This window comes from Bemisia tabaci, chromosome 7 (genome assembly GCF_918797505.1).
Source record: "Bemisia tabaci chromosome 7, PGI_BMITA_v3".
NCBI classification, from domain to species: domain Eukaryota; kingdom Metazoa; phylum Arthropoda; class Insecta; order Hemiptera; family Aleyrodidae; genus Bemisia; species Bemisia tabaci.
The window spans coordinates 23,216,409-23,232,116 of record NC_092799.1 but is presented as its reverse complement, the minus strand read 5'-3'; the positions used below and the strand labels follow the sequence as shown (position 1 = coordinate 23,232,116).

Below are 15,708 nucleotides of genomic sequence, written 5' to 3'. Positions count from 1 at the left end.
CCGGTCGTGTGTTCCTTGAGAATCGGCAACGTTGCGTGACTCGCGCGCAGTCAACCTACAACCTCGAACGGCATGGAATTACTGGTAAGGACTGGTAAAACTGGGTAGGAGACAAACCCAGATACCCCCTAACACCGAGTTTCAGGCGAATCCATCGGCAAAAAGTCGAGGTTGCCAATTGTTGACCATTTTGAACTTTAATCGGCGGCCATTTTGAAAAATTAGGGTTTGTTGAAAAATCCAACGTCGAATTCGTTCTTCTCGGGTCAAAATACCCCCAGATACCGAATTTCAGGTGAATCCATTGGCAAAAAATCGAGTTTGTCAAATTTTCGGCCATTTTGAACTTTGACCGGCCGCCATTTTGAACTTTGACCGGCCGCCATTTTGAAACGGTTTGAGATAATGACTTCGGGTTTGCGCGAAAAAATTTCTTTTTTTATGCTCTTTCGAACGAGGTATCACAAAGGGGGTCTTCCCATTTGAAAAAAAAAGTTAGGGTCCGTAACCCCCCCCCCCCCCCCAAGGGGGAGCCCCCAAAATTTTTTTTTGGGGGGGGGTTCAAAAAGTAGCTCCCTTCGATCTAGGAACACCCTCCAAGTTTCAAATCTCTGCCAAAGATAGAGGGGGGGGGAGGGGACTTTTCGAACACCCTGTATTTTACCTTTTTACCCCTACCTCCCCCCTCCTAAAAAATTGTTCCCCCTTTTTTAAAATTTATTTTTCAAGTTGTGCCAAATTTTAAATGTCTAAAATTATTATTGAGGTAAAAAACCAACGATTGTAATTATATTCTAACTTAAAACAACAAAAAATAGCGAAAAAGAAAATTAAAGTTGAAAGAGAAAATTCCCCCCCCCCCCCCCAATTGTTATTCCCCTTTTTTAATATATTTTTCAAAATGCAGACAATTTCTAAGGTTTGTAACTAATATTAAGCAAAGAAAACAACACTATTGTAATTTTATTGTACTAATAAATACAGATAATACAGATAATAAAGAAAAAGATCCATGAAATGAAAAAAATAAAAAATCCCCCCCAAAAAAAACAAAAAACCAAAAAAAAAAAAAATTCAGTAGTGCACTCTCTTGCTGGGGCCATGCCGGTCGTGAGCCATAAGCGTATACACGGCTCCGCCGGTCGCTGGCCTCACAGTAGCCTAGTAATGCGAGCGAGCGGGTCCCGGTCGAAACGACCGGCGTGGCCCCGGCAGAACCCTTCGAGGCCGGTCGATACGACCGGCGTGGCAGTCAACGTGTTAAACCTAGCCTGCACCAGTATTTTCTTTAATAAATCCTTGAGAATTAAGCAATTTGCACCAAGGACTACGCACGCAATATCAAGAAATTCGGCATAGACTAAATTTCGATATTTTTTGACATGGTGCTCTCTATGGCATCCTCAGCACAATGATCTTTTAAAATCGAACTTTCTCCCCGGCAATCTTAAGGAAAGTAGGGCTGAAAATTGAATTTGTTGGCATAGCTCAATGCAATACAAGGGTTGTCCAGAAAGTAAGTTTCAATATCTCTTAATCTAAGATAGGTAAAGAAAATCCGTAAAAAGTGTTCAAAAGCCACTACTCTCGGTTCTGTAATGCGCTATTTGGCTCCATGAAACTCTAGAAAGAAGGGTTTTTCTGAACCCACCTCCTCTCCACACGGATCCAAAATTTTACGCAGCTTCATTCAGAAGTGAGCCACTGTGTCATTTGCGCATGGCAAAAAAGTGGCCTAGAGGTGGTTGAAACACATGTTAAACATAAGTGAGGACATTTTCCAACAAGGAATTAGCAGGATTGACTGTGTTTACTTTGATTATTGGTGGGTTTGAACTGCAGTACGTGGAAATGTTAAGCTACATTTAGTCAACTTCTGGAGTTCTAAAGCTGAATTTGGTTTTGGTGTCTGAATTAAGCTCTATTATTCGTTCTCTTGCCAAGAAAGGTGACCCTAGCTGCTCAAATTCAGGTTCATGTATGGTAAAGAGTTGTAGAAGCTGCATATTTTTCCAAATCATGCATCTTTGACGAAATTTCTTCAAGAACAGGTACGATAATTTGAATTCTTATGAAGGATTCAGTTAGTGAAATTTATATTGAAAATTTTGCGAACTTTTGCTCCGATGCAACTGATTCTGAAGCAAGCACGGCTGACTTTGCTATTTCCTTGTTGGAAAATGTCCTTACCTATGTTTTACATGTATTTCAACCACTTCTAAGCCGCTTTCTTGCCAAAAGCGATAAACACAGCCGTTCACTTGCGAATGAAGTTCCGTAAAATTTTGGATCCGTGCGGAGAGGAGATGGGTTCAGAAAAACCCTTCTTTCTATAGTTTTATGGAGCCAAATAGCGCATTACAGAGTTGAGAGTAGTGGCTTTTGAATGATTTTTACGGATTTTCTTTACCTATCTTAGTTTAGGAGATATTGAACAGGTAAACTTACTTTCTGGACGACCCTTGTATTTAGTTCAACTGTTGCAAAATTTGATTAGTGATTGAGAAAATCTTTTGTTTTTTTTAAAATGTGAAAGAATTTGTTAACATATTATTGGTCAAAATGCGAAACCATGTATATTTATCACAGTGTCTCAAAATTTCCACTCCTTATTTTTTGAAGAGAAACAAGCCAAGTTATATCTTGAAAATACAGAATATTCTGCCAACAGAGAAGAAAAATCAAGGAAGTCCGGAACATACTGTGATGCCAAGTTCTCCAAAGAAAAATTAAAGAGCCACAGGAAGTGAGCAAATGGAGATATCTTGTTTTACACTTGATATGCTGGTAGCAATGTTTCAGATAAAGGAATAAGGGAACATAAGCTACTTGATATTATTCATGAAGGTTTTCATTTTAATTAGACATCATTATTATTATCAATAAAATATAAATCAATATAAAAAATTCATTTCATTGCTCATTAATTCATACATATCACATCAATTGAATGAAAAAATATTATTCATCAAATGTGTCTCAATGAAAATCTTTTGGATGAAATTGAGCCTGTGACTCAAAATGGAACTGAACAATTCAATACATGATATGGTTAAAAAATTTTAAGAGTGGATTTGACAAGGAGCTGTCTACTCTCCGATTACAACTAAACATACACAAAAAGATCAATAAGTCCTGTGAAACAAATTCATATAGGATTATCAGTATACATAAAAAGCCTTTGCGTTCACTGAACAGAATTCATGCAAAATAGTGACCTCCCCGTTTTCACAAGGATTTATTTAAGCCACAGAGAACTATTTGAATAGGGTTTGTGCGCAACATAGCTCTTTTTAGCATAATTATGTCCTACCCACAAAGTACTACTGTGTTATTTTTACAATTAGGTGAAAATGCTGCAAAATATTTAAAGGTAATTAAATCTTTTTCATGCAAAGCCAAAACATTAAAACTTCAAAGGGATTCTAAAAACTAAAGGAACAAAATTTTATCAAAGTTTTTATATTGTAGTATTTCAAAAACCAAGGATGTTTAGAAAATTTAGAATATGCGTGACAAGCCTGCACCAACTGCAACTTGATTCTTGCATTTGCACCTGAATGGGAGATGCTCAAGTTTTTTTTGCACATTAGGTCTCCTGCAAAAATGAGCAATATTTTCTTGCCACTGTTGGCAGAAATCTAGCACAAAAAGTAAAAGCAAATTAAATCAAAACTTAAATTAAGCCATTTTCTCATGACAAGAAGCTTTTCTATCACTCTTTAGATCACCTCCTTCCAATTTAGAGTGGTAGAAAATATGATGTCCAGCGTCAAAGAAGAAGTGTGCACAGTTACTTATTCTGTTTATTCTAGATGTACTTTATCAAGTTCCGTCCACTAATTGAAGGTGGAATGTTATTTTAAAGGAGCCAAATTTGGAAATATGACGGATGTAATAAAAACTCTCGACCTTTCATTGCCACTGGAGCCACAAGCGAGAAGTATGTTGAAGAGAGAACATGATTTTAAGTGGCATTGTAGCACTCATTCCCCTCCATTAGATGTGCATAGAAGTCGAGACATTAAGCAGAATATTGAAAGAAGTGCTTCACACGATGAAGTAATGGTTTTGTTAAGTTCCATATTTTTAAGTCATCTTCTCAAAAGAGAAAACTTGCACATTGAATGGCACAAAAGTAGGCACTGCCCATTTTCGGCGGAAAACTTTGAATACTAAAAAGTTGTAAGCACCCTGCATTTAGGTGCAAATGTATGAATTGAGTTGCACCTTGTGCAGACTTGTCAGATATATCCTAAGCTTTCTAAATATCTGTAGTGTTTTTAAAATAAACGATTTTGTGAAAATGGCAAGGGGGGTGTACCCAAAGACTTGTTGAACGGCCCTGGTAACTACATTTAAAAAAACTACTCATCAAGGATTGTAAAATTGAAAATGATAAGAAACATAACAATCTAATAGGTAAGGACTTATTTAACGGACCTAGTAACTACATTATAAAAACTATTTATCAAAGATCGTAAAATAGAAAATGACAAAGAATATAGGTAACAATCTACGAGGTAAACACATCAAATAAATTATTAAACATACACATAACCACAGTTTAAACTTATCAGGAAAATAGTACGTGGAGTATATGTGCAAAGCGTTATGAGTCCTCTACCAAGGGAAAGTAAACTGCATGATGAAAGCCTGCACCTATGTACTCTCTGCATGTCGGGCACTTTCTGTCACGACTGATCACCTGAAGGAAATAAACAGACACTAATGTAAAGTAAAAATTGCCTAAGGTATTTCAATTTTCTCATGATAATTCAGTGAAGACTTTAATATAGCAAAAAAAAAATAAATAAATAAATAAGAATATGGTTCTTTAACTATAAGACATTGGATGGTAGAATAGTACTGGGTTTACACTATGCTAAACTCCTCACAGACTAAATTAAAGCTAGTTAAATAAGTAAAATAAAGTATAGTAAGTAAAACTTTTCAGCAGTATGAAATGGAAATCTCAGCGAAATCAATCTTTATATTTGATGATTATTTTATGATAAAAACAAATTTGTAAAGACTGAAGTAGCCTAGCAATGTCTATGTAAATTTTTTAATTGTAAATTTACAACATTAAAAACAGAAAATCTAAAAATAGAACTTTAGTCACAATGTGTGTCACTTCTTCTAATGTGTAATTACTCTGTGACACATCATAAAGAGAAAAGGGAGGAAAGAAGTTTCCCTGTCTCTTTACAGGTCGAAGGGTTTTTAAAGTTTGAACACATTTGCATTTAATTCAAATTAAATTCTGTAAAGGAAAGAGTATTTTAAGTTTTGTTCTCAAATCTTTTATTCACCTCACCTGCTCAATACAGTCGTAGCAAAAAATATGGCCGCAGCGGGTCACTTCAGCTTTAGCCTCTGGCTTCAAGATGTCGGTGAAACAAACCGGACAAAATAATCTTCCAAATGTGTATTCTCCTGAGATCCTTTTAGTACACATTTTTTTTACATCATCCTTCCTGAAACAAACAAAAAACGTGAGTCTCATGGGTCCATCGTAAATTTCAGCTGGAGCAACAAAAAGTGTTGTGGCGCATTGAAGTAAACTAAAAAATTACAGTGAACGACTTGGCAAAGTCGGAAATTTCCTCCTTACCTTGTCATCTTCGGACTAAAGTATTGCAAGCACCATTTATGCTTAGACACTATTTTGGCAGACATCCCAGTATGGATTTAATTTTTTCACCAAAACGTTTACGTCACCTCATTTTACCTACTACATTTGTATAAGCTAGGAGCTCCTAAGTGGGCTAATTCCTCATGCAGATTGTGAACCAAAGAGTTCATTATGACCTATCCCGTGTCAATATAATCCTTTTTTTTTATTTTTTTTTTTAAAGTTATCTTTTATGAAGTTCCTCTCTTCTCACTACAAAATTAATATATTTATATTCTTTGTTAATAATAACATTTTCGATTTAATTTTTTAATTATATTTGGACTGCATTTTGCAATTTGGACCTATAAATTCTGGCTCATCTGAAAAAAACACTTATGTGCTTAGAGAAACTAATGGCACATACGTTGTTTTTAAACCGGACCGGGATTTATAGGTCCAAATTGCAAAATGCAGTCCATTTCTTCATCGCCCTTAATTTTGATTTTCTTTTACATTATTTATTCAGGCACCTACTTACGCTATCATCTAGAGAACAATTTGGAAAAAAAACTATACCTAAATGTAAAAATAAAGTAAAGACGAAAATTGGTAGAACGTATTAAGCCCAATTCACACTATCAAACTTTTTATCCAACTCTTGGACGCAACTTTTCGAATAAAAAGTTGGATAGCAAGATACTGACGACAGAAAACGACAATTTGATGAAACATCGAACGGAAACTTGAATGTGTCACATTCAACTTTTCGTTCAACTCTCTATTCAATTGGCGCCAGATGCAAAGTTGAACGAAAAGTTGGAACGATATCTTCCGGCCGACATGAGCCGAAGCTGTATCTTCGCGAACCGCAGGCTGACGACAATATCACACTGCAACGGTAATGGAATCAACTTTTTTTGCGTCCAACTTTCCATCCAACTTTTCGTTCAATGATGTTGAATGAAAAATTTTATAATGTGAATTGGGCTTTATAGTTCGCCTCTTCTTTCACCCTAGATTCTGCAGGAGGCAACTTGTCTCACGTGTACTTCTGTCCCTCTCCATCTTGTAACAAATCCCAACCTCTTCAATCCATCTTATCAATACAACGGACGCCCACGTGTAAGTCAAGCTCTGTCTTTTTCATGAATTAATGTGTTTTGATCAATAACCCATCACAATTTTCGGGTATTTACACTTACTCGTGAACTATTTTGAGGGTACGAGGAGACGAAACCATGGACGAACCAGTTCTATGCGATGAAGTACCGACTGGTAAAGTGCGGACTGATGAAGTGCGGACTGATGAAGTGCGGGCTGATGGAGCACGAGTTGATGAAGCACTGGCTGATGAAGTACGGACTGATGTAGTACGGACTGATGAAGTGCGGGCTGATGGAGCTCGAGTTGATGCAGCACTGGTTGACGAAGTGCGAGCTGATGAAGCACAGACTAAAGGCCTCTATAGACGATCAAATTCCCGAACCAATTCCGATCAAAGTAGCATCAAAGTGTCGGGAGTCATCAGTCTGAAATTCATAAATTTGCTTAATTTTAAAATGAAAACTTGACAGAAACGTTTCCTGTGGCAGGAAATGATGAATGATGGCACTCCTGTCTGATCTCACTTTGATCAAAAAAGTGCGGCCCGTCAAAATTTGATGGTAGATGGTGACCACCAGTCATCAGCATGTCTACTTTGATCGGAATTGGTTCGGAATTTGATCGTCTATAAAGGCCTTGATGTAGTGCTGGCTGATGAAGGATTGGCTGATGAAGTGCGGGATGATGAAGTGCGGGATGATGAAGCGCGGGCTGATGAAGTACTGACTGATGAAGTGCGGGATGATGAAGCACTGGCTGATGAAATGCGGGGTGATGAAATACGGCCCAACTGGGCTAACTGGGCTAAGGATATATGGCGTGTTGAGGTACGGCCTGATGAAGTAGAAACTGATGTATTATAGACAGACGAAACTGCGGATGTGGCGGTTGAAGCATATGCAGCCAAGGGCAATTGGGTTACCAAATTTGCACGACGGGTTGATCCATCTGTAAACAACATGAGGACATCGTTTAATGTTAAATTTCTCCCTGAACCTAAAACTAAAACGAAACCTACCAGATTCAAGCATAGAAGATCACAACTAATGGATAAAAAAATATATTTCATCGCCTCTCTTTATTAGAAAGTGATCAAGTAGGTAGTAAGTAAGGCAGCCAATCAACGGTGTACCTAAGTCTGCAACCACTTAGGTACCTATCTCGCTTTGCGACGTGATAGATTTCCTTTCATACTTTATTTTTTAAAAGAAAAACCACTCAACAACAACTCTTAAAAACGAAGTGATATTTCTTCCCTGTGCAAAGAAAATTCTCCAAGAACTTCAAGGAGTGATGTTGATTCGTTTTCCTTGAAACAGACAAGGTAGGAGCAGAGATTTTCAAACACCGCAAACAATATACGTGGTTGCGGACTTACACCGTCGATCCCTGGTAAAAATTGGCAGTAGAATCTGTGTTCCAAAATACCATAGACCTACGGCCGGCTGTAAGATTTCCAATAGCTTCTATAGCCGGCTATACAATTTCTTATAGCCTTTTATAGCCGATGGCGATTAAGCAACTCACAGCCAGGCGATAAAGTGTATGCTAAACGTCACTAATTACGGATGCTAGGACTTAGTGAGTTTTTGGAACACTGCTTTTCTTTTTGGGCCGTAGTATCTTGATTTATTTTGCGAGGAAAGCTCCGTACTTTTGATGGATGCCTGCCATTCCTAATATATTAGAGCGCCTTCAGTTTCGTATGATACTGTGCAATACCTCTGGTGTGAAATAGTTGCTTCAAGCGCCGTGGCACGCTGCGGTGCGGCAGGCGGGCATCCAGCGCAAAACGCGCATCGGCGCCTACAAACCTAACAGGGATACTTCACGCGTTGCGCAATGCGTGAAGTATCCCTGTTAGGTTTGTATGCGCCAGTGCGTCGTCGCTCCGCTTTGTGTTAGGCTCTAATATTTAATCAGGCGGAGTCAGCGTTATTCAACTCATGATTTTGAAATGTTTGCACATCCTGTATGGATTATTCTCGTTTTAATTGATGAAAGAAAAATATGTATTAAAGGAAAATACCTATAACGTGTGTTTTGTAAATAAGGTGGTTCCGTATCAAACTTAATGATTTCCAAAGCACACGAATTTCTACACAATTTCTCATAGCCTCTTATAATCGATGGCGAAAAAGCAACAGCCAGGCGATAAAGTGTAAAGCCCGGCTATAGGAACTACAGCCCGGCTGCATGATTTTTATCGCTCCGTATAGCCCGGCTGTATGATTTTCTCCGCATTCTACAGCCAGTTATATGATTTTCTGGAGCCTTCTTTAGCCGGCTATAAGAATTCCTATGGTATTTTGCAACGCAGCTCTTATTGCCAATTTTTACCAGGGATACATGGGATGGATTAGGGGGACCCTCATTTTTCTTGAGCTCAAATCAAGTTAGGAGTGTTCATCTAAAGGGGTAAGAATTATCTGCTTCAATAAAAAACATGCAAAGTAAGAATGTCAGCTTTAATTACTGCAAGTTAATTGCCCTCTTCTAATTTGCTCTCTTACTAGATAGGTACATGGAAATCGACGGCGTAAGTCCGCAATCACATGTCTCGTTTGCGGTGTCTGAAAATCTCTGCTCCTATTTTTTTCTTTCTTTTTTTTTACAGGAAGACGTATCAACATCATTCCTTGAAGTTCTCGCAGAATTTGCACAGGGAAGAAATATCACTTCAGTTTTAAGAATTGCCGTTGTGTATAGTTTTCCGTTTAAAAAATAAGGTATGACAGGAAGTCTGCAATGTCGCAAACCGAGATTCGTAGTTGCGGATTCACACCGTCGATCTGAGTCAACCGGACTTACTTTGAAGAAAAAGAAAGAAAAAGGAAAAATGTCACACAATCACACAAATATCAATTTTTTTTCCCCAACATAAATGAAGTCAAAATGAAATTTTCGCGCTTTTCCGTACTAATTCTTTGTTTGTCTCTATGGTTTTTGAAGTCTGACATCTTTTTTGCATTTTTCAAAGCCCTAAGTTTTTACTAAAATGAGCCGTACCTATATAGTGAATAAATTATTGCGATTAGAAAATACGAATTTTAGTGAACAAATTTTATTATTCTATTGAACTATTATTTTGACTTTTGATTTAATGGGCTTGGCCTGCTAACACTGACTACATGTCTTGAATTTGAATCGCAATCGTGAAAAAATCTTTGAGGTTTACTCAAACTCTGAACCGGTGATGCGAGTCTGATTGCTCTGCACCAGACCACATAATTCTTTGTATTAAATAAAGGCTTGAAAAGTCTAGTTTTGGTGTTTACCCATGTTTCTAGTCAAGGATATGTCATCTCCATCTCCAACTCGAAGAATTCCATGAGAGTTCGACGTAATCTCAATTGTAAAATTCATCTTTACTTGATGAGAGCTGTAACACAAAAAAGCAACTATTTAAGAACATTACTTTTATTTTTATTGGTGAAATGTGATAGTTTAGTTTAAAATCATAACGTGTCACAATAGTATTGTTTCTCCTCTGAATTTTAGAAATAACACATTTAAAAAAAATGGGAAGCAGCTTTTATCTTAATCCTGCTAAACATCAGTAGGCCATTTACACTTCTGGTAAAAATCAGGAATATGTGAGATTAACATTTGAACAAAGTAAAGAAAAAAACGAGAGTTAAACATTTTACCTGTGACCTATAAAATTTCCTATGAAAAGAAACTCACAACTTTTAATTAGTTTACTTTTTTATGTCGCGTTTAAGTCCCCAGCTTGTGCATCAACCAATCTTAACATCTGGATCCGTTTTCCCGACTGTGAGGCGAATTTATTCAATAGTAGAATGAGGGGTTTAACTCGAGGGTTTATTTTCAGCACTGGGAAAAAAAAAACACATTGGATCTAGAGTTCAGACTCTTAAAAACATCGACAAGAAAAAATACTCTTGATTCAATCAGATTCAAGCTTAAATCAAGAACCAAGCCTCTTAATTTGAGCGGATTTCCTTTTGATTTAAGCTTAAATCTGATTGAATCAAGAGTCCTTTTTCTTGTCAATGTTTCCAAGAGTCTGGACTCTAGATCCAATGTGTTTTTTTTCCAGTGAGGTACTGCATGAGAAACACCGTGCAAAATCTGTTAAGTTCACTTCAGGGAAATTTTAGTGGGGTTTCCACAGCTTGTGCTAAGATTGCAAAACAAGGAGATGAAAACTAGCTCACGTACTTACGCTTCAATTAAATTTCCCGAAAGAAAAACTTACCGACAGTAAGAGAGAAGCCTGTTGAAAAATGAGCAGAGATGATCCGGCACTTGACACACTCCACTTACTTGATAAGGCACTGACCGATGGTCAACCGAGTTGGGGCAGAATCGAGAAAGGATGGCCGCATGAGTAAAAGATGTGCATCCAGCGATTTTCATTTACGTCACAGTTGAAACGCACCTCTTCCACCAAAGGCAAAGATAAAATACCCCTCGAGCTGCGACTGCGTCACGCGCGGCTGACGACTCCTTATCACGCACCCACCGTTCTGCCATGCTAAGCAAGAACGCCGTAAATCCTTCAAGATTTTCCCGCGTTTTTTGGAACTGAACAATTTACAAAATAAAAACTGTTTTACCCAAGCACTTCAAATTTTCAGGTTAAGTTCTTGATAGTATTCATGAAAGAATTCAGTAGAAACACTGTCTCAAGGTACACAAGTTTTTCTGCTATGATACATTGTTTCCAAAAAAATAAACATGGCGTTTACGGCGTTTTTGCGTTGCACGGAAGCGTTGTTAACTCGTATTATCTCTGAATCTCTGATACGAGGCTTCGTTGCCACTAGGTTCAGGAAACTTTGGTTTTTTGCAGTCGCTAAGCGGAAAGTTCGCTCTTTCCTCCCAAGATCTGGCGTCTCGGGATGCACGGCAACCGAACTGTAACCGTCGCATTCCTTTTGTCACAAATGTTAACAACAGAGGATTATCTGACATGCAGATGATACCTCCGTCGTCGCTGCTTCGACCTCGAACATTTCAACGCTCGATTTTATATCTGTTTATCACTGCGATCGTTGGTCCAATTGAATCGGGACGTGCGAAAACGGCTTATGTCCATTTTTCCAGTCTAAAGTTTTTTTGAGTTCATAATACTTTCAAAGAGTTGATGCAACCATAAAAGTTATGAAAAGGACTCGTTTTGGGATTAAGGAAACCCGAAGACAAGTTTTAACGCCACTTTCGTGGTTGCAACCAATTCTGGAAAGTATTATGAATTCAAAAGAACTTCAGACTGGAAAAATGGACATTAGCGATTTTCGCACGTCCCAATTCAATTGGACCGAGTTTGACAGAAAGGAACCAAGCCATATCATCTATTGCCAAGTTTAACTGGGCAATTAAATTTTTTTACGAGAGAACGTTTTTTGTTCGGATTTCTTTGAAAATTTTAAGGAATGTGCTTCGTACCATGGAGAATTTTCACTGAAATTTGCACGAAAATCCGTACAACCGTTTTCATGTAAAAAATTAAATTGCCCAATCAAATTTGGCAATAGCTGATGTGGCTTGTTTCCTTTCTGTTTAACGCGGTCCAATTGTGATACAACGTTTCGCCGTGCTAAAGTTAAAACCCTGTAAGAGCCTTCAGACATCGCCAAATTTCCTTTGACAAATCCTGATTTTTGGGGGGAATGAAATCTTTTTCTCCCGGTTTTACGGAGAATTTCGTTCGTAACTTGATCTTCAAAGTCTGAAAATGTCAAGGAAAAATATTCGTATCTTCCTTCAAAAGTAAATATTTTGTGACAGGGAAGTTGGAACATTTGAATGCTCACACGGCGTTTTTCCTTGGCTCGGAAGTGGCGATCCTAGTCCACAGGGCCGGATTAAGGGGGTGGTCACATGGGCTGCGGCCCATGGCGGCAAAACGTAGGGGGCGGCAAATTTTGCAATCTTTTTGAATGTAGGTATCAAAAAAAAAGAGAGAAAAAAATCGGATACAGAAAATATATTACAAACAAGGAAAGGCGACAAGATGATCTCTCATGTCCTGAGAGTGAAAGTATAGTAATTTGTAATTTTGTCGTCTTTCGGTGATACAAGAGACAAAACCTTTAATTAGTCGAGTTCAGAGAGAAACCAAACACGCAATTTAACCTGGAACGGAGCGGTGCGACGCGGCGATCGGCATGAAACGCATAGCGCCTGCAAGACTGCATGAATACTTCACGCATTGCGTCAAGCACACTGCGGCACTGCGGTCAGCAGCAGTCGGCCTGAAACGCATAGCGTCTACAAGACTGCATGAATACTTCACGCATCGCGCCAAACAGAGTGGTCAGCAGCGGTCGGCGTGACACGCATAACGCCTACAAGACTGCATGAATACTTCACGCATTGCGCCAACACAGTGCGGTCGGCGCAGCGGCGGAAGTTAAAATTATTAACCATATTTATGTTTGTTCTTTCATAATTTTTTCGTTCGTTTTTTTATAAATGGAAGGCCTTGTCCAAACAGGGATGGGTTTACGGAACTTAACTTTTGTTGGTGTTGACAGGACTTTCACAAAAAATGTGCCCAACACGAGTAAACGCGTCTCATACACCCCTTCCCCACCTGCATGTTCACTTGATGGTTTTTATAAATCGTATTCGACAGATCACACAGGTGAGATTATATTGATACCGATTGGTTCAATATGTAACCACAGCCTCGAAAGTCAATTTAGAAATCTGAGGTAACGGGTCTTATGTGGTCGAATTTTTATTCTCTCCAGTGCCAAATTGCAATGAAAAGTGAAATTGTTGGGAATTTTATCATTCTCAGCTTTTCCAAATTAAATCCTAAAATTTTTGTTTGGGGTTATGTTCTATTGTTTTGAACCAAACGATACATCGAACCACTATCGCAATACGATCTAATGATGTTTCAAAACGAATGAGAAGGGGGCGGAAAAATATAGGCAGCCCATGGGCGGCAAATAGGTAAAAGCCTCTTAATTTAAGCGGATTTCGTTTTGATTCAAGCAAAAATCCGATTGAATCAAGAGTATTTTTTCTTGTCAATGTTTTCAAGAGTCTGGACTCTAGATTCACACTGGTAAAAAAAACCTCTTTGTTCAAGAGTGCAGTTTCTTGTTGCCGGATTTAAGAGTCTGGACTCTTGTCTCAAGCGGATTTTGAATTGAGTCAATGCAAAATCCGCTTGAAACAAGAGTTCAAGACTCTTAAATCCGGCGACAAGAAACTGCACTCTTAAATCAATGCACCGCGGCATTGGTCCAAGAGGTTTTTTTAACCAGTGCAATGTGTTTTTTTTCCAGTGCTCTTCTTCCACGACCAACTCGTGCGTCCACTCTGTATACTTGCGAAGAGAGTATTAGTTGAGTTTTCATCATCCTCAATTTCGTGTAAAATTCTGTTTGCAACGAGGTCAGAAATGCCAGAGCGCAAGTTTTCTGGGAGTCCCTTGATTTGCCTTCAATTAGGAAGATAGGCAAAAGCGGGTCCTCAGGAGTTGCAATAGTTGTATGCGCTTTATCATGCCAACATCAAAAAGTTGACGGAGGATTGGCGGCGCTCTCTTTTTCCGCAATCAACTTGTATGTAGTATGTGTTTTTGCGTATTAACGGAGAGAACATTATTAGAGTTTTCTTTGCCCCCAATTGCGTGTAAAATTCTGTTTTTTGCAACGAAGTGGAGAATGCCAGAGAGTAGAGCGTCTGTCGCGTTAAGTTTTCTGGGAATCACTTAACTTGCCTTCAATTAGGAAGATAGGCAAAAGCGGTTCCCCAGGAGCTGCTATAGTTGTATGCGCTTATCATGCCAACATCAAGAAGTAGACGGAGGGTTGGCGGCGCGTATTTCTTCTCCCACAATTAACTTGTATTTGTATCTACTTTGGGTTTTCACGGTGAGAGCATTATTTGAGCAGTGGCGTGGCGTGCTTTGCGATGTATTGATTGTTATGCCATTATGCCATCTATACTATAAGCTCCAAGACCTCCTAATTTTGCGAAACTGGTGACGCTTAGTTCCAGCGTTCTACCGGGCCGATTTTCATGATTTTTGCGGCTATCGACGGGCAATTGCCTCTAGATAAGCCAACTCTTTTCAGATTTTCAAAATATGGCCCAGGTTTTTTTATATTACGTGGTAAAGTTGCGAATTCTCCCATTTAAACAATGTAAATTTATACTTTTTGTCATAGTTCGTTTGAGCCTTCTACCGGGCCGATTTCCATGATTTTTGCGTAAATCGACAGGTAATAGGCCCTAGATGAGCCCGCTGCAATCAGATTTTGGAAAAAGGACCCAGGTTTTTTTAAAATCACGTTATAAAAGTGAGTGAGTTTACAGAATGCTCCGGTACTGCTACCGCTATGCGCGGGAGCCCTATGGGAAAGGATCGATGAACAGGGTGTTCGCTGCGAACATCGTAATAATCGATTCTTTACCATAGGTTTAAATGGCATAACAATCGATACATCGCAATCCACGCCACGCCACTGTATTTGAGTTTTCATTTCGTTTCATTTTCGTCGCAAAATTTTGATCGTGAGTCTGTGACGAGGTGGAAAATGCCAGAGAGCAATGCGCCTGTTGTTTAAAGTTTTCGGGTAGCCACTTGATTTGCCTTCAATTAGGAAGATAGTCCTCTGAAGCCGCAATAGTTGTATTCATATTTCATGGCAACAGCAAGAATTTGACGGAGGGTTGCCGTCGGCGCTCTCTTTTTCCATACAGCTAACTCGCATTTCTCTACTCTGTGTGCTTGCGAGGAAAGTATTATTTGAGTTTTCATCGTCCTCAATTTCGTGTAAAATTATGTTGGTCCAAAAAGGAATCAGAAGCATTGCAATGATGCTAAGATTGTGCAACTTTATCCTTTGCAATGAAATTACTGAAATCGTGAAAAATATTACATTTAGATGGTAATTTTTGTCTTAAATTTACGGTTTTTAGCGAGGAAAATAGACTGTTAACGGATAATCGAGATTTTCCTCCAAGACAAAAGAAGTTGTACTCAAAATTGC

General features: G+C 38.6%; 1 protein-coding gene across 1 annotated transcript; it reads right to left on the bottom strand.

Annotated features, from left to right (window-relative positions):
- Positions 1 to 2,833: 2,833 nt before the first annotated feature.
- On the bottom strand, positions 2,834 to 11,149 carry LOC109032748 (uncharacterized). Its single transcript, XM_019045023.2, has 6 exons — positions 10,947 to 11,149; positions 10,003 to 10,106; positions 7,363 to 7,672; positions 6,823 to 7,074; positions 5,321 to 5,480; positions 2,834 to 4,708 (listed from the first exon to the last, which is right to left on the bottom strand). Exons 1-6 carry the CDS (start codon positions 11,105 to 11,107, stop codon positions 4,613 to 4,615), a joined length of 1,083 nt encoding a protein of 360 aa, XP_018900568.2. The 5' UTR covers positions 11,108 to 11,149; the 3' UTR covers positions 2,834 to 4,612.
- Between the last annotated feature and the right edge of the window lie 4,559 nt (positions 11,150 to 15,708).

What these genes read in the sequence shown, in the direction of transcription:
- LOC109032748 (XM_019045023.2), bottom strand. Translation starts at nt 11,107, where the DNA reads ATGAAAATCGCTGGATGCACATCTTTTACTCATGCGGCCATCCTTTCT. An exon ending in AGGCTTCTCTCTTACTGTCG is followed by an intron (nt 10,107 to 10,946) that starts GTAAGTTTTTCT and finishes TTTGTGTTACAG; the next exon opens with CTCTCATCAAGTAAAGATGA. An exon ending in ATCCTTGACTAGAAACATGG is followed by an intron (nt 7,673 to 10,002) that starts GTAAACACCAAA and finishes TGTTGTTTACAG; the next exon opens with ATGGATCAACCCGTCGTGCA.